The sequence below is a fragment of the Anopheles coustani genome, chromosome 3, assembly GCF_943734705.1.
Source record: "Anopheles coustani chromosome 3, idAnoCousDA_361_x.2, whole genome shotgun sequence".
NCBI lineage: Eukaryota > Metazoa > Arthropoda > Insecta > Diptera > Culicidae > Anopheles > Anopheles coustani.
This window is the reverse complement of record NC_071288.1, coordinates 28,681,468-28,706,366: the sequence shown is the minus strand read 5'-3', so window position 1 is coordinate 28,706,366 and position 24,899 is coordinate 28,681,468. Positions and strand designations below refer to the sequence as shown.

The window sequence follows — 24,899 nt, the reverse complement described above, 5'->3', positions numbered from 1 at the left end:
TAACTTGTATTGTTTTTATTGGGCTAAAAGAAACAAATCATCAGAAGACTTTGTTGGGATAAGTTCAACCATACTCGGCAGAGAAGGTTATTTTTTTTATATGGAAAAAAGCCGTTTTTACTGAATTTTCCCATTTTCCGGCTTTTCCTTGGGAATTTTCAAATTCTCTTTTTTTCGGAACTTTTCTTGGGTAAAAAGGAACAAATCATACGAAGACGTCATCAAGATTGGTCCAGCCGATTTTGAGTTTTAGCATCACGAACATACAAACATTCATTTTTATAGATATAGAGATAAGATGCGTATTTCAAAATTATTAATTCGAATACTACTTTTATGAAAAAAAGCCTTTTATCGAGTTTTCTAATTTTTTTTCCTTTATCTTTTAAATTTTCAAACTTTTCATTTTTCTAAAACCTTAAAATGACCAAAAGGAAGAAATCGGCAAAAGATTTCCTTAGAATAAGTTCAGCCGTTTTGTATTTTCGTTAAAGACTGAAGTTTTTTTTTATTTTTTATATGGAAAAAAGCCGTTTTTGCCGAATTTTTCCATTTTCCGGCTTTTCCTTATGAATTTTCAAATTCTCTTTTTTCCTAAACCTTCCTTGGGTAAAAAGGAACAAATCATACGAAGACGTCATCAAGATTGGTCCAGCCGATTTTGAGTTTTAGCATCACGAACATACAAACATCCATTTTTATAGATATAGAGATAAAAGTTAGTCTTAATCAAGTTGTTGTATTTAGATAATGTTCGTTTTAACGCCGCTCAAATACAACCACGGTGAAAATTAATAAAAAAGTAAAAAATTTAGTACATCGAATATTTTTAAGTTGAAAAATTTTGACTAACATGATTGAGGTTTAAATGTTGGTTGTCGCTTTCTGAAGTCCAAAGAAGTGCCATTAAAAGTCGCCTCGCAAAGGTTCCTGACCTTTGCACTACAGGAAATTCTTCTTCTTCTTCTTGGCGTAACGACCTCTTGGTCATGCCTGCCCGTTAAGGGCTTACGAGACTTGTTTCCCTGTTGTACGTGGATGGTCAGTCCTCTCGTACAGGGGAGGGTCCGGTCTCGGTTGGGATTCGAACCCACGCCGTCGAGGAGGAACAGGAAATTAAATTTAATAAAATTCAGGCTAAGGGTAATATAATGAAATGTTTTTTTTTATTGTTTATCCCGTTGTTAGTCTGTTGGTTTTATGAAACCATGATTCATCGTTTACGTTAACATTAGCAAGATTTATTTCTTCAGTTCAACTCAGGGACTTTGAATTTGAGTTTTGTTTGCAAACAATGCAAACGTACAATAGCTCTCTATTGTTATTGGTACGGCCAGCCTCAGTATGCTTCTAAATAGCTGACTTTAAAGAATTCATAACTTAAGCCTACTTCCATCGCTCTTTCCAAGCGTTAGATTGGTTCATGAATAAATGCTCTTACCTCCTTGTGGCTCTCAAATATAGTGATCCAATTTTTCATTGTCAATTTCAAAAGCAAGGGTATTCTATAGAGTTCTAAAATTAACTCCATCCGATGTTGAAAGTATCAACCCAAACCCGCTCCACTTCTCACTTTTCTGGAAGCCACGATGGGCCTAGTTCGTCTGCAGGAACATAAGAAACCTACGTCGTCTCGGTTGATCGAGCGTCATAAATTAATGCAACTAAGTGATTAATTCAATATAAACTCCGAATCGAGACGATGTTCGGGTGCGAAGCCATTGTTTCGGCGCTAAATATGAGATGTTGGTCCGGTTTGTTTAATGTTTCGTCCTGAGTGTAGTTCGTCCAAATAGGGGGCGTGCTGCAGAAAGCCGTCTGCCAAAGTTGGCTGGAATCATCGCACGACGGTGATGGGGCGGACACGTGCGGAATACTGAGTAGGCGGAATATGAACCACCTCTTTGAAGCGGGCGTCAGACGATGACGATACAGTAGGCAACGATTTTTCGCTTCATTTTCACATACAATTTTATCTTCATTTCACATCTGCCGTTTGTGTTGATGCACGAATTTGATTGGTAAAAGCTTTAAGTAAAGTTTTGCTTGTTGCCTAAATAAGTTCAATGTTTGACACATTCGTACCTTTTTAGTTTTCTATCGAACAAACTGACACGATTAGATTTCCAATGAAACGACGGTTGAATGTATACACCAAAAATTGCGCATTTGTGTCTTGAACACACCTTCCCTATTAAACAGGAAGGAATTATGAACTATCCAATAGCCAGCATTTGTATTCTCCACCTCTGCCTGTGTTTTCCCTCCCGTTTGCAGGAACCAAACTGCATTTGAAGGCTTTGACAAAAAGCCTCCTGCCAAACTATCGTCCCCGAATTGGTTCCGGTATCAGGAGTCCATTGTTTTTTGGGGGTGTGTTTGGTACACATACATACACCGAAAAACACTGATTTGACGATAACATGGGGGTGGGCAAACCCTCCCCTCCACCTCGGCGAAAGGCAGGAAGTCACAATGCTCGCAATGAAGCCTAATGAAGGCGACTGTCCACGTGCGCGGAATATCAATTGAAGGCGGGTGATCCTACTAACGAGTGTCCTTTCACTCAACGCGCCAAAAAAGGGAGCGGGGTGCGCACCGACGGGGGGGCTAAGGAAGGGGTTTTGGATGACAAATACTCCCGAACCCGGATGCCTCGCAGCAAATGTCCTTTAAAAGGAACGCGCCTTTCGGGGTGTAAAATTCACTGAATCAAAATGAAATTGAGCTCGATTTTTCTTTGTTACCTTAGATTTGGTTCCATTTAAAATGGGCTCCCCTAGTGGTTCCGCCGCCTCGCCCTGGGGATGGTGGGGTCGGTGGGAAGTAGGTTTCAATATCATTCCAGCCTTCCGTTTCACCGAGCGTAAGCTCCACCGCAAGAGCGATATCGATTTTATAGTACATTTCCTTCCGGAAAGATTGCCCTTTTTTTGGCCAACTGGGCTTCGTCCGATCCCTTGTTTGGTGGTCGCCGGAAGCCAATGGCGCTCGGGAGTCGACGAATGAAAGATGAGAATTCAATGAACCCAACCGTTTGCAATGTGCATAGTTTTATTTGAATTTTTTTCCTCCCCTCGGCTGGAGGCTTCGGGCGAAGTTTGAAACACTCTAAAATTGGTACGTGACCAGCATAAAGCCGGCCGGAAGTGCGATTCTCCACCTCGCTTCGTCGTCCTTCCGGCCCTTTCCGAGCCTTGCATCGCTTCACGCTTGGCGCCATTGTCAGATTTATTGTCCAAAAACGAAGGCAACCGGAAAGAAAAGAGTTACGTGCGCCCTCCCAAACCTCCCGTCTCGTTTTCTTCGCCATTGAATTATTTTCCACTTTCTGTTGTAGGAAGTGAGACCATTTTTATTGTTCCGAATTGCTCACCCCCACCGGGAGACAAAAGTATGCCCGGAGTCTTGACGACTCCTACCAGACTCCAATGACGGTTTATAGTGGGCATGGAACAGAGTGGGTTGTAAAAACTCCTTCACCGACAACAACTGCCACTCGTGTGATGGGATGAGCGTTAAAGGCTCGTGCTTCGTAAAACCAGCAGAATCCGAGCAATCGACCACCTTCCAGCCAACCGGGCGCATTGTGACGCGTTCCGCCATTTTTCATACACCAGCCTCATCCTGCCGCGTTGCACTTCCGGTGCAGTGGCATCCCGTTGCACCCGCGGAGGCAGGGAGAATAACTTTCGCTTCCGTCCGTGTCGGTAAGTGTGTGACTGAGTATGGTGTCCTCATGTTTTAGCACATTGTTACATTCTAAATGGGCTCTAGGCCACCGGGTGACGGTTGGGTGGTGGTGGTGGTGGTCCTTCCCGCTGTTGAAGGGTGTGTGTTTCGAGGATGTAATATGAGCTTTTCGCTGCCGGTTGTGCCACCTCGAGGACATCCGAGGAACAACGAGCGCTATCCGGTTTAGAATAGAGGATGCTTCTTTTTTGTAAATTACTTGCAGTTTCCTGGTGGAGTGCTGTCCGGAGTGACGGGGAAGTTGTGAAACGATTTACCGGATGTGCACAGTTGTAGTGCATAATTGCATCGTGGTTCACACGGTGGTTTTTGTTCATTCCTCATTTTCATCTAAATGAGTAAAATCGGTTTGTTTTTTCCGAGGAACCATTTGTATTGTTTAATTCTTAAGAATGTTTCACATACGTAGCATTCAATTTAAACCGTTTTATGTGACACTTTATAAAATTGGCCTAACATGCCGGAATAATTAGGAGATTAATATTAATTTACTTCGTCAAACTAAATAAGCGAAAATCATTATAATTCGCTAGAATTACAGGATTCTCGAAAACATTGTTTGTAGTAGAAACTAACTTTAATTTGTTTCAACAGCGATAAAAACAATGTTGTTACCAAATAACCAAATTTTCAAAATTGAGAAAAACCAGTTCTAGAACTTTTTGTTTTCTGGACTATTTTTACTTATTGATATTTGAAAGAAAACCATCTAGATGATGTTCAAACAGCAGATTTTTAAGTATTACTAAATTTAAAGTATAATCCTTGAAATATAAGCAAAGTTTACTTGCGTTATTCAAATTCGTAGATCTAGATTCTAATAGATGAAATTGGATGATAATTTAAAAAGATTTAACTTGCACTTTTATTGACTCTGGACCATACAATGATTTCGTAAGTGACACACTAGAATAGCAACAAAACAATGATTGTCCTCTCGAGTGTTACATGTGTAGTCCAAGATCGATTTTCCAAACAAAGCATACCAAAATCTTTTGGCACTCATATTCAACGTTATTTAAGTGCTTCATTCTTCCAGCTTGTTTATTGACTCTGAAGACGACAAGCGAAAAGGAAAAACACCCATTACTTCAAAAGCATTAAGTCAAACATTAAGAAAAACGTCGAAGGTCATTGGCCCGGCGTCTGCGAGACGGTTCGGCTGTGTATGCAATGTTGTCCTTGGATGTTTTTCCTTTCCCTCGCGCGACGAGAAGCACTTATGGGCCGTAATTACCGATACTCGAAACGACGGCGGTATCACAACAGAGCACACATTCTTGTTCGTTTTGTTTTTGCATTTCTCCACCATCCCGTGCGCCGTGTTATGCTTTCTCCCCGCGAGCAAACCAACTGGGCTGGAAATGTAGATAAACGGTGCGACCTTTTTCGCTGCTGGGTCGGCATTTTGACGTCCGGAACCATCTCCCCCTTCCAACTTCCAGCTGGAAGTGGAACCGATTCCGGTGCGAAGTATCATCATCCATCCACGTTGCGGACCCCGCGCTAGGTTTCCGATTGGGCAACTAATGTCTCATTTATCTTCGCCGAAAGGAACCGAACACGGAACACTAAAAGAGAGGTTCGATGGTGGGGAAAAATAACAAAAATGAAAATAGATCCCGCACCGTCAGCAATCGCTTCACGGGACGGGACGAACGCAGCCCAATCCCGTCACGATTTCGGTCCCAATATGGTAACACAACCAACACACACACGCACACCCGCAAACACTCAGTCACAATCCAGGGATACGGGAAAGGCAACCGAAACAAATAACCATCCCGTCGTCCGCCGTGCTCCTCGGGGTGCCGGGTCCTACGCCTCCGCACGAGCGTTGAAGTGGCCGAAAGTTGTTGCCGGAAAAACGCCGGACCCATTCCGGTGGAATGCCGGCGGCAACGGATGCGGATGAATCATCTCTCCGTGCGCCTGAAGCCGCTCAATCACGTCGCCCGGGCATCCTCCAGCATTCCCGTCCGAAATCCACGCGTGACAGCAGCACGTGGATGTGTTTCGATTAGTGAGAAATGTATATATTTATCTTAGTCACCGGCCAGCTAAGCCGGGTGGCAGCCTTAGTCCAGCACCTAAGCACTGGGGCTACTGAGGTTTTTTTTCCTTCGTCTCATTTTGGGATCGCCCCCCACCCACCCGGCAGTGGGAAATATTGGGTTTTAGCTTTGCGTACGGCCAAGAGGACGTGCTCCGGTGCAAATGGCATACCAATTAGGCCGTCTCACACGTGCTTTCCGGCCGCCCTTTCCGCCATTCCTGTGGGCGTGGAAGTACTAATAGCTCACGATGGAGTCTTTTAATTGGATGCTTTTTCAGCAGTTGCATAAATGTAGCGAAAAGATGACAGGGCTAAAAAAGAGGGATGACCTCGAGATGACTTGTTGCTGGAAGGGGAGGCGTTGAAATCGAGGTCCTTTTTATTCATCCATTTTTATTTGAAGATTGTCCAAGAAATGTTTCGTTAGAGGAGCTATACTTCGTATTGAAGTTATTGGTATTGTGTAATTCAGATTCAGATTCATGAATCTGAATGATTCTTTGAATCGAATCTCTCGTTAAAAGATTCATGAATCCTAAAGAATCATCAATGTGAGAACAAAAAAAAATGGGTAGCGAGACTCCTTTTATTTTTTGTCGCATGATCCACGCCAATGAAAGAATTATAAAAATTCGTAAAATATTCATGAAAGATTCATGACGATTCATTAAGATTTTGAATGATTCATATTGAAGATCCAATTCCCAAACGATTCATGAATCAATCTGAACGAATCTTAGGCGAAAGATTCAAATGAATGAATCTCGCCTAAAGATTAATAAGGCACGTCACTAGGACGTATCCCTTCGTTGAAGATTTTAAAATTTTTAAATCTTCTTTCCTTGTAGAAAGTTTTAATTTAACTTATTTAACTTTTAATAAAATGGCACACAACCATTAGTGAGTCGATCTATATTCGGGATGAAAGTTGGAAGTGATTCATATGAGTTTGTACATGAAAAGAAAAATTGGACTTTAGAGCACGGTAAACATGGGTTAAGTTATGTAAAGGGAAAGAATCGACAAGTTTGATGAGTTCTATCCAGAGTGATGTACGAATAAGTAAGAAATAACAAAGATACTCTTACTCTCAAGAGACATGGACTCTCTTAAAGGATTCATAAAACATCATCGGGCAACAAATCTCCAATTTAAAGTTTTCACATAACAAGAAAAGAGAAGGATCTTCTTTAAAACGTTCCATCAACATCATTGTCAGGTAATTGGACGGAGCTCAGGGACACAACTGGGTAGCCACAATTGCTCTCAAAATTCATTGTCCTGCCAGGCAGTCCTTCCGGACGCCAGCAGATTCTGTTCTCGCTTCCCGGAACTGCCAATCATCGGGTGTTTTATAGTTCCCGTACGTCAACATATCATGTCTTTGGGCCGTCCCAGGCGGCACTATCGCAGCCGGTTGTCTCTCGGCCTGGTCCGGAGCCCCGCCACCAACCGCGGAAGAACCGTCATCGTGAGTCACATTAGCAGTAAAAGTCGAACGTGCCGTGGCGGATTCGGCACACACCGGAGGCAGCTCTCTAGAAGAGATGTTCTAACAAAGCGGAACGTACGTTTCACCGGCCGGCCTGAGGGGGGAAATCGTCGTTGCCATGGCAGCCGGAAGCTGAAAGAATGCTCCCGAGACACGTTTTGCGACCGGCTCGCAACGCGCTGCGAGTGATGGGAATGTCAATTAGACAGTGAGAGCTGCTTTCGGGTTGGAGGGAAATTGAGTTATCCGTTTTCCGTAGCGCACCACGTTGAAAGCTGCCGAGCGAGTCATCCTGTTTGGGGGCGAACTATTTCCGTTGCTGGAGCAACAGAACATCCAGCATGAAGCGCCCGTTTGGGTGAAGGAATGCGCGATTTAACCGTGTTTCACGTTGAGCAAATATTGTTCGTTCCGTATTCCATTTATCTTGCCTTCCGGTTGGGGGGGAACCCTTGACTGATCGATTCGGATGGATGTGTGATGCCTTCTTACCTAATCAGTTGAAACGTGGACAAATCGGAAAAATAACAAAAAAAAACCAAAGAAAAAAGAAACACGAAACACAAACCAAGCGACACTAGCGTCCCCTGCATGCAATCGGTGCTTTGCGGTTCTGTTTTTATTACTTCTGACATCCTTCTCTCGAGCTGAATCGGTTTGTTTTGCTTTCCCGGAGGCAACGTTTGTGCCGATTTCCGGAAGGATTCTCGGAAAGGAAAGTTAGCTTTTCGTACGCTTCCGGCCGGACATTGATTCGAGAGGACGCGGGACAGGACAACCAAATGGAGTAGGAAAAACCGGTGAGCTGCAGGTGATTCCTAAATCGTTGCCATAGGCAGTCGCTCTGTCATTATCTGTCAGATTGTCACTGTGCTTGTTTCGATGGCCAAACAACGAAGGTTAAACTGACCATCGGTGATTGACTCACGGTTGGATACATCGTATCCTTTGTGCTTCCAAGTAAATGATTTGTTTCCTAAAGCGATGGGCGAGTAAGTTACTATCAAACCTATGTTGCCTGGAATCACCATTGTAAGAGCAACAATTGTCAAACAAAGTTGAACATGAGCTTTCAAACGGTTTTTAAGTGGAAATTTTTTAAAATCTACAGTGACATATTTTTTAGTAGTCTATCAATTTAAAATTTTCAAAAAGATGAATAAAACAAAATTAAATAATAAATAAATATTTTAATTTTTTTTTATATATCAGTACTATGTTAAAAAACAAACTGCAAAAACTGTGAGGGGGTTAAACTCTTTCCTGTTACATAAATGTTAAGGCAATCTTCTCAAAACACGAGGGATCGTTAACAATTTTTTTAGTAAACATTATGGAACTACTTGAATCTGTGCTAAAGTCATCTTCAAAACATTGTTCAGCTACAAAAACTCGCCTACCATAATGTTCACAACGTACTTGGTGCATTCTGCAGCGCCATGCAACCAGTTGCATCGATTGAATTCTACTTCCCGCAAAATCTCCGACCAATGCCAATGGTCTTTTCCGAAAAAGCCCGTCCAAACCGAACGTTCCAGGATGGGTTCACTTGTTGGCATCGTTTGAAAAGCCTCCGGGCCCATAAGGACTGAACTGGTTGGGAACTTCCATGGTCCGAACGTCGAAAGATGTGCCCGAGTGCTGTGGTTTGCCCGGAAAATGCAAATAATTAACCAAGCATCGGGCTCGTATGGTTTGTGGACAACGATGCACACATGCGGTCTCGTTAAAGTCACCTCACGAGAAAGTAATTGAGGTTCGAGAAACCTATTAAACGTGTTGTTATCACAGGGATGTTAGTTGAAGCTTTGCCACATCAAAGGGTCTGATAAGATTTTCCTGAACTCAACACTGTATGCTCGTTTTCAAGTTAATTTAAACGAAATGAAAGCTAAAATAACGAAATCAGAGGCTGCATAAACAATTCATCTCAACTGGTCATAATTTTTAATCCACGATGTAGTTGCCATGCAACCTCATCGTTATGTTGTACTCGTAACACAAATTAATGTCGGTGGTACAACAGCCTCCTACGGTTGGGGGAACCAACGTCCTTCGGCTGCTTTGCCATCTAATCCCGCGTTTCTCTTTCTAATCCTTTAACACTCGTCACACAACCGCATCTCGCCGGGTCATTCCCGGATGCCGGTGGTTTATTACTCCGGCTAACGCTAATAAGTTGTAATTCTGTCCGCAAAGTCCTCGTGAAAGCTTACGGAGGGTTTGCCGGGTCCCGACGACACGCGACACGGCGTGTCCCATTGGGGACCTCCGTGTCCCGGAGCTGTCAGAAGAAATTAGGAAAAAGATTATTTCGAGTTTGAAAGGGAACAAGAACGGAACCGTTTTCCCATATTGCATTCGGGCGTGCACTTTGGGTCCAAACGGCAACTCATCCTCGGCTGTCCTGGCTGACTTTCCCAACCACCGAAACCACTCCGACGAGGAGGTGGGATGGGGCAATTTTTCATCATGAATAGCAAATCCGCTCGGCAAGGTCCAACATGAATGTAAAGACTGCCTTTCAGTGATGCCGTTGGGAGCGGAAATAGAATTTGTTTCAAACTGTATCTCAACGAAATGGGAAAACTCTTAGACGTGGCGGGCAAGGGTTTAAATAAATTGAAGCTAAAAAAAGAGGAGAAAAAAATCCGTATGTAACAGTCCACTTGCAAAGAGATGGAGCCGACGAGGAAAAACCCCCGGTTTGCTACAAGAAAACAAGCAAAATTCAGTTATTACATTCCACTCGGCTTGTAAGGATCCAGCGACGGATGAACACGAACCCGACGCTTTATTACCGACACAACGAAAGCAATACCGACGAGCTGCCGAAGGAGTTGGCAAGGAGCGGGCAGGGAACCAGCGCCAGCATAAACGATCCATGGTCATCCATCTCACCCCTACCAGGGATTATGAACGGCAGGACCTTCACACAACGCCACCGACGGGTTGACCTTTGCCGGATAAAACCTTGTCCTCGTTTTGTTCGCCGGAATGGGGACTTTATGTGTTTTAATCTGCATGTCGCCTACGTGATACCCGCGCGATGGAGCGCTGACCCTGACGCTGGGTCATGAAAAATGCCATGCATCAACCGGCGAACCGGGTTTACTTGTCCTTTTTTTCTGCGGTCTTCGTGTTCGCTCGGGCTCGGTGGAACTCAAGGATCTGGTGGGTTTTGCTAGAACCAAAAATCCCCCACGCAAAGCGACGACCCGGGGAAACATTTTAAAAACCCACGCCAAAATCACCCGAATAGCTGATGCCGGGCTCCATGAATATGGCGAAATTAACCTTCGCTAAGCCATGTCGACAGGGTGTAGGATGAAATACTTTTTATTTTTATCATCCCTTTGACTCTCGTTCCATTTGGTTCAGTTTTACTTTCAATTTGGTTTTGCTGCTGGGGGGGTTTGCGAAAATAATGCAGTTGATTTCACATGAAGGCAATCAATTTGCGCCCAAATGAATAGATCCCAATATGCAAGTGACAGCGAATCGGTCTCCGGGGAAAAACGTGGCCGTCGCACGTCCGCCCATGTGTGAGTGTGTGTGTGACCACGGGAAGTGATTCGGTCTGGCGCGGATCCGGTGGAGCAGAATGATGCTAGCGAAAATGTATCCACCGGATGGCATTGAAAGTGGGAAAGTTTAAAAAAGAAAATAAAGGAAGTGGGGAAAATATCCTCACACGAGGCCGAAAGCATCAAACATCACATCCCACCGATCCGGGTGTGATAAAGGGTAGCATTTGGGTGGGCATTGTGTATGGGTTGTGAATTCGCGTACGGTTGGTTCGCGTCGAACCGTGAAACGGGGGTTTTTCGAACGAACTTTATGTTTTCCGCATTCTCCGGGAAGCAAGTTTGTTGTTGCAGGCGTTGATCGAACGTGCGAGGGCTGAAAGAAAGGTTTGCACCGTCAGGACCTTCGCCGGGACGCATTCGATATGGTTCATCGTGTTTGACAGTCCGGTTTTGGGGGAAAAAAACGGAACAAAGATTCATCGACGGAGAGGACGCGGAAAGTAAGTAAATGTCAAATTGAAGTCGTGCAACGTACGGGAAAATAAAAACGGTTGCCATTTCCACCGGATTTTCGCACCGGCATTAGGCGATTCCGACGAATCCGATCGATCAACATCAAAATTAATAGACCACTCCGACCGGTCGGGACGGACTCGTGTGATCGTCGATTTTTCGCTCGTCCCGGTTTTTCTCTCTCTCTGCTTTTCCTTTCAGCCGGGATTAGGACACGTTAGGATTATTCACACACGTTCGGGACTTCGCTTCGCTTTTAATTTTCCACCGAACCTCGGATCGGATGATGGATCGGTTGTTTGGAGGGTCCGCCGATGAAGGGATGATAATTTAGTTATTTTTTTCTCTCGTCAAAACCTGGAAAATACGTGACACGTTGGTACGACAGAGGGATCATTTCTTTGATTAGCATGCGTTGATGTCCCTTTCGTTTGAGTTGGGCTTCGTTATGGTGCGTTAGGTGTAATGGATGATTTTTCACTCCGTGTGAATACATCGAAGGTTTGTGGAAAATTTGGTTTTGTTCAAACAATTACCACGAACTAATTCGTCATCGTGAGGATTTATATAAATGCACTTTTTTACCGATGATCGATGAGACTTCCTTTTTTTATTTGAAACAAAGAAGAGCCATCTGGTAACATAAAAATATTGAAATAAAAAGAGTAGTCACATTGTTTTCCCTTATCACTTCCAGTAAGTTTAATCCATGTTTTGTATCATCGGCGATTTGCGCTGCTCGTGTGACATTATTCAATTACGAAAATTCCCCAAAAAGACAAACACAGTTCCGAAATCGATAGGGCCCGTCGAATGTATTTTGCACACGTAGGGTAAAACACGGTTTATGTAAAAACTTGCCTAACAACCTCCAGCTGCCACTGACGAAGTAGACGCCATTGTAAACCCCAAAAACCCCATACCAGGTGACATTCCGTTGGTTAGTCGAACGGGTCGAGCAACATTCCGCAAGTCCTGCAGGCTAACAGCCCCTGAGGAAACCGAAGGAAAACCGGTGTGGCTGACGAACGGAAGGGATGAACATTTTTGGGGAAGCAAGCATCAATTCATGCAACCCATTCCGGGGTGGTTCGCATAGAAATGGCGGAAGCATTAGTGTGGCATGTCTGCTGCATGCCGCGCGACGCTGGGACAGATTGGTGCGGCTCGATTCCTGACAGCTTTCCACCAGACCTATTCATTTCCAACACAGTGACAGCACAACAGCTTCTCCTCTCCGTTTGCGCACGTCACCTTTTTCCCCGTTCTGATCTCCCGATGGCGCCAGCATCGATCCGGTATGATTTCATTTATGTACCGGCCTAAGTTGGGTTTTTCCACTCATCGTTTGAATGCGGTACGGGACATTTTTCGGCTCCATGTCGACCAAAGTTAGAACCAATCGCTACCAACACATTGGCGCACGCACGCCACAAGCTAGCATTATTTCCCATCATCTACATAATTGAGCCGGCATGGTCATTCGCCGGAAGTGGTAACCAGGAAAACACCCCAAACGCTGATGAAAAGGGAGTCAAAGGGGTGCTGGACTTTGGGGGGGACTGTTTGCACCGCGTGTGGTCGCGAATGGCCGCAGGAGTAGCCGGGCCGGTTTGAAACGATACAAAAACAATACACAACAGATGAAACAAACATTGGGATGGATTTTGGAACGCAAACAATACAAAAAAGCAAATCCTTCACTCCCGAAACAGTAAAAATAAAAGCGAATGAGTTCGTGAACATTCCCTGGTGCGTGAGCTTTGATGAACATTTTCATTATCATCAACGAGTTTAGGAAGACCACCTCCCCCCACCCCTTCACCTCCGGCGAGCATGCGGAGTGGAGGAATTTATTGAAAGATAAATAAATTGAAAATTAAATTCCTCGCAGCGTTCGGTGGGAGTTTTGTTTGATATGTTCTTTTTTTGTTATTTTTTTTTGTAAAACGCAGTTCAACACAATTAATTTTCAGTTGGAAAGGAAACGTGAACGGATAAACCGAGCGAGGTTTCACTCGAACTCCGTGGACGCGCGTAATCCGTTAAAATGATTGTTTATGGCTTCGGTTCGGATTATAAATAATTAATTTTCATTAGGTTGAACCATTTGTTTTATTTAAATTTCCGTTTGGAGATTTGATGGGATTTTTTTGACAGGAAATTGATCGTGTTAAAGCAATATCCAACGGTTATGTCAAAAACAACCTTCAAACGAATCACCACAAAATCAAACTCCGATAAAGGCTCACGTTCGGGTGATTTGTAATAAAAATAAGCTTCCAATTGCGCCGTCGATTACGCGCTCTACTCTCTTTAGCGTCTTCTGAGTGCTTGCATTCTTTTTTCTCTCCCCAGGATTCCTTTCTGCGTAATAGCGACGAACGGGGTTCCATCTAATGACGTCCTTAATCGGGTAAGATTAGTTGGTACGAGCTGCCGGCGAAAGCGACCCAAAGGCATCGATCGGAAGCGCCGGGATTTTCAGCGCTGGTTGGGGAAGATCAAAAGGATGGGATTTTTTTTTTATCGCTTGATATATTCCGTCTACCCGGCCGGGAATGGGAAAATCGCGTCACAGCTTCCCATCAGCACCGGCTACATTATTTATTCCTTTTTATGATACCCCTGGCTTGTGGCAGGATGGCGGTGATGGCCCTTATGCACGCCACTACGGTCAAGTTTCCCGACGGTAGAGAGGGTTGGAGAAAATGGGGAAAGAACTAAAAAAAACCCCAGGATACCACACTCGAGATCACGCCACCAAAGGATCCTTCGGCGCGAACGGCTGTGAGGTGGTAGATAAAAGATTGCACTTTTATCGATGTGGCATTAAACCAAGGTTGGTGGGTAATTTTCGTCCGTTTCGGCATGCCACACACACCAGCGGAGCGCTACGTTTCACACCCGTTCCGATGATAAATTGGCACCACGAACGCCATTTTATCACCATCGCCGCTCCATCCGTCCGACCTCGTCGCCGCTCGGGGGGGACCGACGTGTCCTCTCTCCCCGATTCGAATCGCCATCGATCAATGCCACGACCAGCGCGCGCTCGTGCTTCTACAGGTTTTCCCGGCGGTAGCTCGTCCATGATGGTTGCTTCTTCGCCTGAAGGCTTTGGAGGATCCGCACGGGAAAACTCGGCACGTGGAGTTGGGTTTTCGGAAACCGCGATTAATTTGCAATCAGCGCAAGCAATAAAAAAAAACACGCGTTTAACAGGACTCACACACTCACACATTGTATGGGGTTGTTGTCCATTCGGTTTTACTAAAGAAGGTACGCAATCAGATACATTGTACAATTTGTTACAATCTGGTTGTTTCTCGGGCGATTTGTAACATTGTGGCGATTAGCGCTATTACTGATTTTCAAAATCACTTTCTGGTCGATAAAATATATTGTAGCTATTTTATCGACCATCCATCAATGCCAATGGAAAACTATGGTTTCCAGGGTAGTTTTTGTAGATTTTCCAGTTCGTTTCGTAATGGAATACTAACAACTGTTGACAGTGAGCTGCTTTGTATTGCTATAAATTATTAACGAGTTTATTAACACGATAGAAGCATTTAGTTCTATGAAAAAATGTACAAGCAAATGTACCATACATGGATGTTCTGTTGTTTGTTCGTGTTTTATTGTGATTCCAGGATCCGGAAATCAAATAAATACCAATCAGTAAGTTTAAAAAAAAAAGATTTTTGTTGTGTTATGCTTGAAATTTTTAATTCTTTAAAGACGCCTTAATGTGTATCTAGTAGTGCTGTACCTTATGAATCTTGCACCTCATTCAGATTGGTTAATGATTCTTATGGGATTCGAATCTTCAATCTTTGATTAATCTTTCATGAATCTTTCACGCGTGGTTCTGTCAATGTGCTATTTGTTGGGCTTTACTTTTCTGTCTTTTAAAATTAATGAATGTTTGGGATTCATGAACCTTTCATTAAAAGATTTAGAATCCGATTTATAGATAGATAATAGAAATTAATAGATAGAACTCTATCTATCTATTAGTATCTATTTGTCGTTCACAAGATTAATAATTTTAATAAAGCGTATTAATTAGGTTTTTTGTGTAGAAAATCTTGAATTTTTCCTCGAATGTTGATAAAATCAAAGAGCAAATTATTGCAGGCAACCATAAGACTGCGTCAACAGATGTCCTGCCATTGTCAAATGCTAGCGATGACCGGCAGTGATAAATCAAATCACTTGAAGCATTACATGCGGATGTCAGAACTCTTCTAAGGTTTTAATCTGATGAAAATTCCGGTTCCACGGGCATTGGCCTCCGCAAGAAAACTCTGCACACACCAAGGGCAAGAGAACAACCCATTTTCCTTTGGCTTGAACTGCGTGAATCTGCCTTCGCCGTCAGGAAGCCATAATACGATTCGTATCTCGTATGGCTGCTGCTCTGTCTCGCTTATCAGATGTTGCGGAGTTAAATTGAGTTTAGGGGGCCTCGGGAAATCTGATGTAAGTTGTACGACTTCCATATTATGAGGAATCGGTGCGGGCCATTTGAAGTTCGCAAAGATACGCTAGACGGAGAGGTTGAGAGGGGAAAAAAAATTCTAGAACAATAAAATCCTTTCAATTTTCCCCGGTCGCTTCTGTTACGCAATCAGTGTAAGTGGATGGATGCGCCCTGGTTGTATTTAAAGATACTTCCGGTTGGCGAAAGGAGCATGGAGGTGCTTTAATAGTAAACGGCCCAAGATAAACTAACAAATCCTTTTGAATCATGAACTTCCGTCCAGTGTTGTGTCTGTCTAATATTTCCCCTCGAACTATTGTGCCAACGCCCCGGGAGATAATCCAGAGTGTTCATATTGCTATTAAATGCGGAAAACAGGTGGTAAACCTGTATTTCCGTAACAGACGAGCGGCTCGACCCCGGCCCTAATGCTCGGTCGCATCGGGGGGAACGTTATCTGAACACTCTGAAAAGTCCATTTCATTCGTCGTAAAGAATTACCCTTTACGGTCCCCTACGGCTGTTTAATCCGAAACGAAGGAACTCGACGGGGAAAAAGGGTTTTATGACCGGCCGAGAAATGGCCCTAACCGTACCTTAATTCGGATTGTAGTTTTCTATTTAAAGCACTTGAGGAAAGGGGATGGGGATGGTGGTCCAGAAGCCATCCTAACATGCACCCGTAACTACCATGTGTGAATGTAACTGTTTTTGGCGTCAGTAGAAAATCGTTCCACTAGTGACTTGGGTTTCTGGTTTGGTTTGGTTTGGTTTGGGGCCCTTCGAATCACATCCGGAGGCTGTATCCTTTAGTATCGGTCCGTCGAGGGCAGAGTTCTTATGCGTTGTTTTTAAGAGGACCCTTTGGCCCGTTGGCAGAACCCATCAGACTTTACTGGGAACACTGTCCGACATGTACCACCCAGACGTCCCAACGTTCCCGGGTGGCCGGATGAAAAAAAAAAACGCCGACCACAAATCGGCCGTGGTAAGGCGAGAAAGTCTGCCGTCGAAGGGCTTAGATTTTATATGCCATTTTACGGCCTCGGAATGATTTTCCCGCCGGGGCAAAGGTGAAAGTTACGATTGCTTGTGTTTGTTTCAATTTTTTCCATACTAAAACACACAAACAGACTTGCCCGTTGGTGGTCACGGGGGGGGGAAACCGGGGAGCGGGTGCGTGTGAAGAAATCTGTTTCGAAATATTCTCAATTTAATTTGCCCTGCTACGGTTCTCTTACCACCCCACCTTTCGCCACCCCGACCATTGAGATACAAGTGCACGAGGAAATCCCTAAGGGATCGGATGCTTCCGTACACTTCCGGAGTGTTTCGCTCGGGTGGTTCCGACCGGTCCGATTCCATTCTCTCTGGCCGCATCGTGGTATTTACGTGGAAGTCTTGGAAACATGCCAGGGAGTTTGCTGTGGAGATACCAACCGCGATCGAAGATGCTGGGCCGCGAAACGGAAAGCAATCTGTAGCAACATACCAACATCTTCTACCCAAGATGCCCAAGAGCCAGGTCGGTCGAAGGTCGTTGTTGCAGCGGTCCCTCGGTGCATGTGTTTGAATTCAATTTGTAAGCTTCATTACTATTATTCCCGCACGCCCACCGGGGGCGACTCGGTGGGAAACGATCCCGGATTGCACCGAAAACCAGAGATCGTACATTCTCCAAGGACCTGAAATACGGGTTTCAATAGAAAGCTTTGCACGGACGGAAAATCGAAGAATCTCCTCGAGCTACGTCTTGGAGCCACCGGAGCCAGAGGCGAAACACAAGTAGCTGTTATGGAATCTAGCGCGTCCTCCGCCGTTCCCAAAGAGGTTTACCTTCTGCGGTGAAGTGATGCAATCCAATCTAACTTTTTCACGACGACCCGGGGTCCTTAATGTGCCGCCGCAAATTTATTTCCTCCCCATCGGGATGGAGAGCATGGTCTGCGTTCGGGTTTTTGGTCGATGATACGTGTGGCTTTTACGCGCCGTCCAGCTCCACCGACCTCCGCTCTTGCACGCAATCGCTTTCGAGCAGCGATTCTCGACACTTGCCACCACTTGAGGGGGCGAGCTTCTTAATCGTGGAAGAGCAATTCTCGAAGAGTGCTGCCTTCGGTCGTTGGATGTGTGGCTGATGTTGGAGGTAAGTTTGGTCGTTTGCTGAAACCGATTACCCGCAAAGCTGGATGAATATTTCTGCCATGTATCTCTTGCTGTAAGTATGGTATGGGTCACATTGAAATGTAATTTAATATGAGAATCGTTACTACTTACGATGAAGCTTATATGACAAAAATATCACATAAGCACAATGAATGGTCATTGAAAATGTCATCAGTATGTCTCCCTCAATGTAAAATAGCGCATGAGTTGTCTAAAAAAAGAGTTCTTTTTATTTCATGTCGTCGATCGTCGTACATACCAATAATAATAATTGGATAATAAATATAACATAATTCCTTACCGTACTCTACGCGCGCTACCCTTTCTGCGAAATCAAATTGAAAAAGGGTTGCCCGGTTTGGAGCGCTCCCGATTGGCCGATTCGTTTGTCTTTGGGAAGGAAAAGTTTTACGGAGCTTACGTTCCTACGATCTTTCAACGTCCGAATCCTATGAAGCTGTAGCTCATCGCGGCACTGCACCTGCTTATGGGGGGGCTCCTAAACATTCTACATTGAAAACGAGATCCGAGCACTTTCTTAACCTCTCTCCCCCGTTTTATGATCAGATAAATGATGGTGGGTGGTTTTGTTTTCCTCTGATTTGACGTCAATAGTGGAAGCGGAGTTATTCGAAAAATAATCCACGGTTTCGCGGGGTTGGAAATTTTTTTTTTTTAGTAAAAAGCCACGCTTTCCTCCACTTGGTTCGGACGGCCAAAAAGCGTTGATATTATGTAAGGTAAATGGTATGGTTAAATGTTAACCTGTTTCTCGATCTTCGTCCACTTGTCGAGATCGAGATTGTGCTGAGGGTTTAAGGATGGTGCAGAAAAAAATGATTTTGAGTACATCTTAGTGGTTTCTTGGTAAAAAAAAAACACAAAATACTATCTCATCTGTTTCTTGTTTGTTCTGATTGACTCGCCCCTCTTCCTACCTATTCGAACCAGCTGTAAAATAGTATGAAGCCGATAAAAATAGTCTTTCTTTGCGCCCTGCTGTAGGCTGGTTAAATTGTGGTTTCGATAATATTTGGCTCTTTTGGTTAGATTGTTTCAATTGTCACTTGTGTTATTTGTTACTTTATAGTATGTTCATTACGGAGGTTTCATCTGGTCAATTTTTGTAAAGGGAGCATATAGTCGTCACATGTAATACTCTGTCGAAAAGCACAGCGATTGCAGAACAGACACCAAACGATTAACGCATTGCGAGAAGCAAAACTAACGTTTTTGAAAGTGGCCGCCTGTCCAGAGCGTAGTGCGTTCACACCGTTTCAAAATTATACACATACTCCCTGGGGAGGCGGGGGCATAGAGTATAACTGAGCCAGGTCCTGAGCTTGACCAAGGCCAAAATTAATTTAAAAAAAAGACAGAGCATTCTCTAGCACTTGCATTTCTATATGTTGCTTAAACACTATCTTTGATTTGTTCACGTTATAGTTTACAGAAGCTCCCTGTAGGTAGAGGGAGTGTTAATTCGGTAAGTGTATAATTACAGGGGAACTGAGTAACGCATTTGCGCATTTACGTGAGTTGTGTTCTAACTTTGCCTCTAATTGAAGGTGACTCGCCGACCATCTGCGACATTATGGATGGCCACAAAATCACCCAACGTACACGCCATAATTACACCAGAACTGAGGCGATTTACGGTAGCATGGCGTATTTCTAATTCAAATATGAGATAGTCCAAGGTAAAATAGTCATAGCTGTTAAGCACATCTACTTTTAAAGTTTTCTTACACCCACCAGATTGAAGCACTAGATCAAAAGTAGTGTGCTCATATTTGAGGTTAGAGGGGAAAAATAATAAACGTTAAACAAAATTACAAAAAATGCAGAAAGCACCAATCATCGTTCCGTGACTCGAACGTTACGCGCTTACGCTCTGTTTAGTCCTATTCCATGCTACAGTTTGTTCCACTATATTTTGTTAATCTTTGCAAAAAGGCTTCATTTTTAAATGTTCTCCTCCTTTGTAATATATCACATCACGAACGTCAGCAAAAACTAAAAAAAAAAGATCCTTTGCCATTTGCAACTGCACACAATATGAGTGACACACTTACGATTACGTTCCGCCCGGCCACACAATCCAATGGGGGGAATTGCCGGTTGCCGGAGGGTTACCTGCACGCTTCCGCGTCTGTCTTACCGTTACATCAAAAAACGTAGCCCTCCTTCTCCCTGTCTCTAGTCAATACTTTCGCGGTTCTCCGGACATTTACGTTGCAACAGCACGACTAATAAGTCTCCTCTGGCCATGCTTATCTTTTTCGATACTATTACGCTATCTGGTTTTCCCTCCCCACGTTTCTGTTTGTTAGCTGTGTTTGGTTTTACTACACTTAAATGACTTCGATTTGTTTACATTCTCTTACTTCGTAGTGCTTAGCTTACACGGAGGAACACGGGGAAAGCGGAGCCTAACCTAGTCGATTTTTAAATGGTATTAGAATGTCGAATTCGAACCGCATCTCTGTTCAGTCCTAAATCCAGCGTTCGCACTATATACTAACGGGTTGTTTTTTTCTGTTTTTCCTGTTCGCACCTGTTGTACCCAGGCGTACATCATCTTACCTGCAGCTGCACCGTTGTTTTCCCCCTTTTTCCCTTGTCCCTTGTCCTGCACAAAACTCTGGCTGCAGCATCCTGTGGCACGCATGGTTTTGCATTTTATATGTTTTCCCTAAAGAATGCGCCGGTTGAAGCCATCGGGGCAACAGAGGGCCTCGGTCTGTGTAGGAGCAAACGCAATGGTTTCTTACACGGCCGAGTTCTTGCCAATAATTTCACCACTCCGCGAGTGGACAACGCGCCCATCGTACTCGACGGACGTGTTCACTTTGACGGGGGTGGCCGCTCCCGGTTGGGTGTTGAGGGGTTGCTTTTCGTCTTCCCTGTGGTGCGGAAAGCAAAAGGGGCGAAGGAAAGATGATTTTGGTTAATAACGAACCACTAAACGAAGCATGGTATTAAGTTAAAGCGATTCAAACACAAAGCAATACGAAAAGCAATATTTTAAAGGCTATTTGACTATCTGTAAAACATGTTAGTGCTTGTAAATTCAAACTAGCAAGTACTTGATATGGATGGTAGATTTACAAAATAAACTTAGAAAATAATGCAAATTTACTGAAGCAAATTAGATAAGCGATGCTGTGTTGGCGAGAACTAATGATTTTAGGGTGCTGTTATGATATGAAATGAAATGATATTTTTGTCAAGGTTCGTTCCAAACGAAAAACTAGAGTGGGAAAAGTGTTTTTCTTTTCTAATCGCTTCAATTTTGTGAGCGACACTGTCCCAGTTTTAAAACATTAGCAAGTTTATAGCCATTTAAGTGAATTCGAGGTCAAGCTGGAACACTTTAAAGTTGTCGTATAATTTGTGTTCAAACAGTATGTTATACCCTTTAAATGCACGTAAAGCTTGAAAACACAACGGAACATAGGACACACTTTATAGTTGCATGCACTTTATATGCTGCTTCGATGAGTTGCACTTAAGAGGATTGAGAAAGCCGCGGAACGTATGGCGCAGAAAAATTTGCATTTTCAGCGAGTGCCTTTAAAGTTGAATATCTACTCTGCTGTTCTTCTGTTTTGTTCTTCATCACACGGAAAACAAAAATCAAATTCAAATGCAGCAGCACAGTATCAAAAAAGCATGCGGCCGGTATCAAGTCCCGCATTCATTTTTAACTAAAACATAGGAGAAACTAAAGGAAAAAGGATCCGCCAATCGACAGCTAAATTCAAAAAGGGAAAAACTATAATTCAAATTCATTCCGACGCACTTGATACTCATGCAGTTTGTAGAAAAAATGGACAAGAAAATATGTACTCAGATGCAATTTAAATTCTGCTATGTTCCACCTCAGAGGGTTCGTGTAGTAATGGTACTTGAAAGCGGGACTTGGGTAATTAAAATGCCCGCGATGATAGTTGAAGTACAACGTGATAAGTAAAAGTGAGAAAAACAAACGATCGTATAATGGAATGCTGCAGTATGGAACCGACCATCAAATTTTCCACGAACCCTCTTGAAATGGATGTACGTCAAATTGCACGCACAAGATCGGACAACGAAAGAGAAAATTACTGAATGCAAACGAAAGTTCTGGCGGACACTGGACGAAGTATCCGGTTGAGCACAAAAGAAACTATTTATGCCCGTAAGGACACGCTCGAAAGGCATGCAAGTACTGGTGGTAGTAGACGTGCGCAGTTGCAGCTTAGGAAGGCTTACAGTGGCGTGGTGGCGCCCAGCTTCACGATCGGCGGCGGCAGCGGCAACGGCGACGGCGGACGCTCCTTGATCAGGCTGCCACTGCAATAGGGTAGCGGAAAACGCCAACCGTATAGACTTGGGTTGTGGTTATTTGTATTGTAGCGAAGCGATTGAGGAGTTTCGTGTGGAGTTGATGAGATGGTTGGAGATATCGGTTGTTGAACATTGTGTGTGTGTGTGTGAGTATGGGTTGTTGGTAGGAGGGAAAGGACGTTGCGTGTGTCCGACAAAACAATAGCATTGTGCAGCGCACACACACACCCACAAACGCACACAGATGTCGTTGCCCGAACGTAGCCCAACAAAACGGGAGGTGCACACCAGGCGTGCCAATAGACAGACACACACACACGCAAATGGGTATGTACAAAAAGAGAAAGAGAAAGAGAGAGAGTAGGACATGGACATAAAGGGAGAAGGGGATGAAAAAAAACAATAGCATGATGTGATCAGGTGTGACATTGGTAGTTATGTTAAGTAATTGTTAGTTTACAACCGCTACTTGAAAGGATGTCATATGCGGAAAAGGATCAATGTCGCCGAAGCTCGAACACAGCTTGCTGCGAATGGATCCTCTTTCGAACGTCAAAACCTCAGTAGTCGGTGAGAGTTAGAGGTGATTGTGATGGTTCGGTTAAGTGCTAGTGAACTAGTGAGGCCACACACTAAACCGTACCAAACGTAAGGTGGAGGAAAACAGACTAACAAACGAAACAGAACAGAACCAAAAAACCCTAACCGAATCGTTTGCAAACATAGTGACCTACCTTCCGAGTTTCGCTTCGTCGTCCAGATCGGACGGGGAACGCTTCGTCTTGCGGCAGAGTGTTGCGAAGAAGCCCAGATTCCCGAACGCACAGCAGAGCAGGTCAGCGATGAGTAGCAGAAGAATCACGGATCCGATAACGATTCCGACCACGGCCGCCGACGACAAGGTAGGGCTGTCCACGCGTAGAACCACGTCAATTCCTGCGTCCCGATGGGGGTAAGGAGAAAAGAAAATTTGGAAGAGAAAAAACGCACAACACATTAGCGGACGGTTTGGTTGATATGCGAGAAAGTGAGTACGCTCACTCGAATCTCCTTCCGGAGTACTATACACTAAAATGGTCAGTGTTACAATATTTACAGCTGTACAGAAAAGGTCCACTAGAGAAGTTTAGAAAATTAATTAACGAAAGTGTTGGATCGCAAAATGGAAAACTTAGGGGTTGCAAGAGGAGATAACCAATGGCTCTCGGGCACCCGTTTCCATGCCAATGGAAAGCGGAGTGCTATGATCCGGGCCCGAGACGTAAAGCAATGTGGCACATTTAATAGAACTTAAAAGTTTCCCAGCGAAAATGCAGCAAGCAGAATTGTAGCCTCCCGGAAACGAAGAGCAGAGAAAGCGGATACGTTGTGGGAAACTTAGGCAAATAATTATAGACACATGCACATCTACTCACACACACAGCCACAGTTGGAGCTTATTTTATATTTTAAAGGAATTAGCGAATGCTTGGGGTGGTTTAATGGTTTTGTTTCGCACCCCGCACCGTCCGGGGCCCTCTGCGGAATCTATTTTCCGACATGCAAATAGCATTCCAAAGTTCCAACCCTTCGCGTTCGAGTTCGTTACGAGGATTTTTCTCTCTCTCAAACGCCCCCAAGCATTTGCATCGTTTTCCACGGTAGTATGCGAATGGATTTTATTTAATTTTTCACACTGAGCGCCAAAACTTTCGCATGCACACAAGCATTTGCCTTTGGGATGTGGCAGATAATGAACGTAGTAAAATAAGCTGCATACATTCGTGCGGTGGCGGTGGGTCGGCATTGCTGCACTGCAGCATTTGCGGCACCACTGGAATGAGGCGGGAGGGGGGAGGGCCGAAAGTTTAATCATGCACTAAAGGAAACGAACAAACGTAACGTGTCATGCTGGTTTGGTGAACTGCCCGGACGGATCTGTTTTGCTCGCAGCATCCGAAACCGGCGCCGGAGTGCGTTAGGTTATGGTGTGTGGTGGAAAATGAAAGACAAAGTTCTGAGGGTCCATTGCGCTCGCGACGCATTGGGATTCTCGTCTGTCAATCCACCTTATCGTGTGTCAGCTCGAATTCGACCGAATTTATGCGTGTCGTATGTGGAAACCAGATGGTGTGTATTTTGATTTCTCGTCTGTGATTAACGGTTTGGTTAGTAGTAGTTCGTGGTCCACTTGGAATAACGCACCTATGCACCGGTATGTGCTAGTGTTGATGTTCGATTATGCTGCGTTTCGGGTGAGATTATGTGATTCTTCTGAGTGCAGGTGTGAAGGTGGAATTTTGATGTGAAATTTATTTCTCTACCTCGAGCCTTATGGTGTTGTTATGAACCTTGGTGGGTTTGTGTTTAAACGAAAACGTTCTTCGATGACTTAACTTGGTTTCAACAAAAAACTTATTCTAGATCTTATTTAAAATGAAACGTTAACATATATACAATCATTCAACCAATTAATCATCCACTGCCCGGAAAGGTGAAGGTGTTTTCGTATGTTGCAATTTTCGATCACGAAACAATATAGAACGATGCAATAGAACAGTATAGAAATTTAGAACAGTGACTATATGT

The 24,899-nt window shown here is 44.0% G+C and overlaps 2 protein-coding genes across 2 annotated transcripts in view; one reads left to right on the top strand and one right to left on the bottom strand.

Annotated features, from left to right (window-relative positions):
* Positions 1-24,899, top strand: part of LOC131258941 (vacuolar protein sorting-associated protein 37B) — a 492,072-nt gene that overhangs the window by 400,064 nt on the left and 67,109 nt on the right. The gene's annotated exons all lie outside the window — the stretch shown is intronic.
* Positions 20,770-24,899, bottom strand: part of LOC131258921 (fasciclin-2) — a 50,725-nt gene continuing 46,595 nt past the window's right edge. Inside the window, exons 9-11 of the mRNA XM_058260321.1 lie at positions 23,066-23,267; positions 22,257-22,373; positions 20,770-20,905 (exon numbers count right to left, since the gene is read on the bottom strand). Of these exons, the coding sequence (XP_058116304.1) occupies positions 20,770-20,905; positions 22,257-22,373; positions 23,066-23,267 (455 nt within the window). The remainder of the gene's footprint in view (positions 20,906-22,256; positions 22,374-23,065; positions 23,268-24,899) is intronic.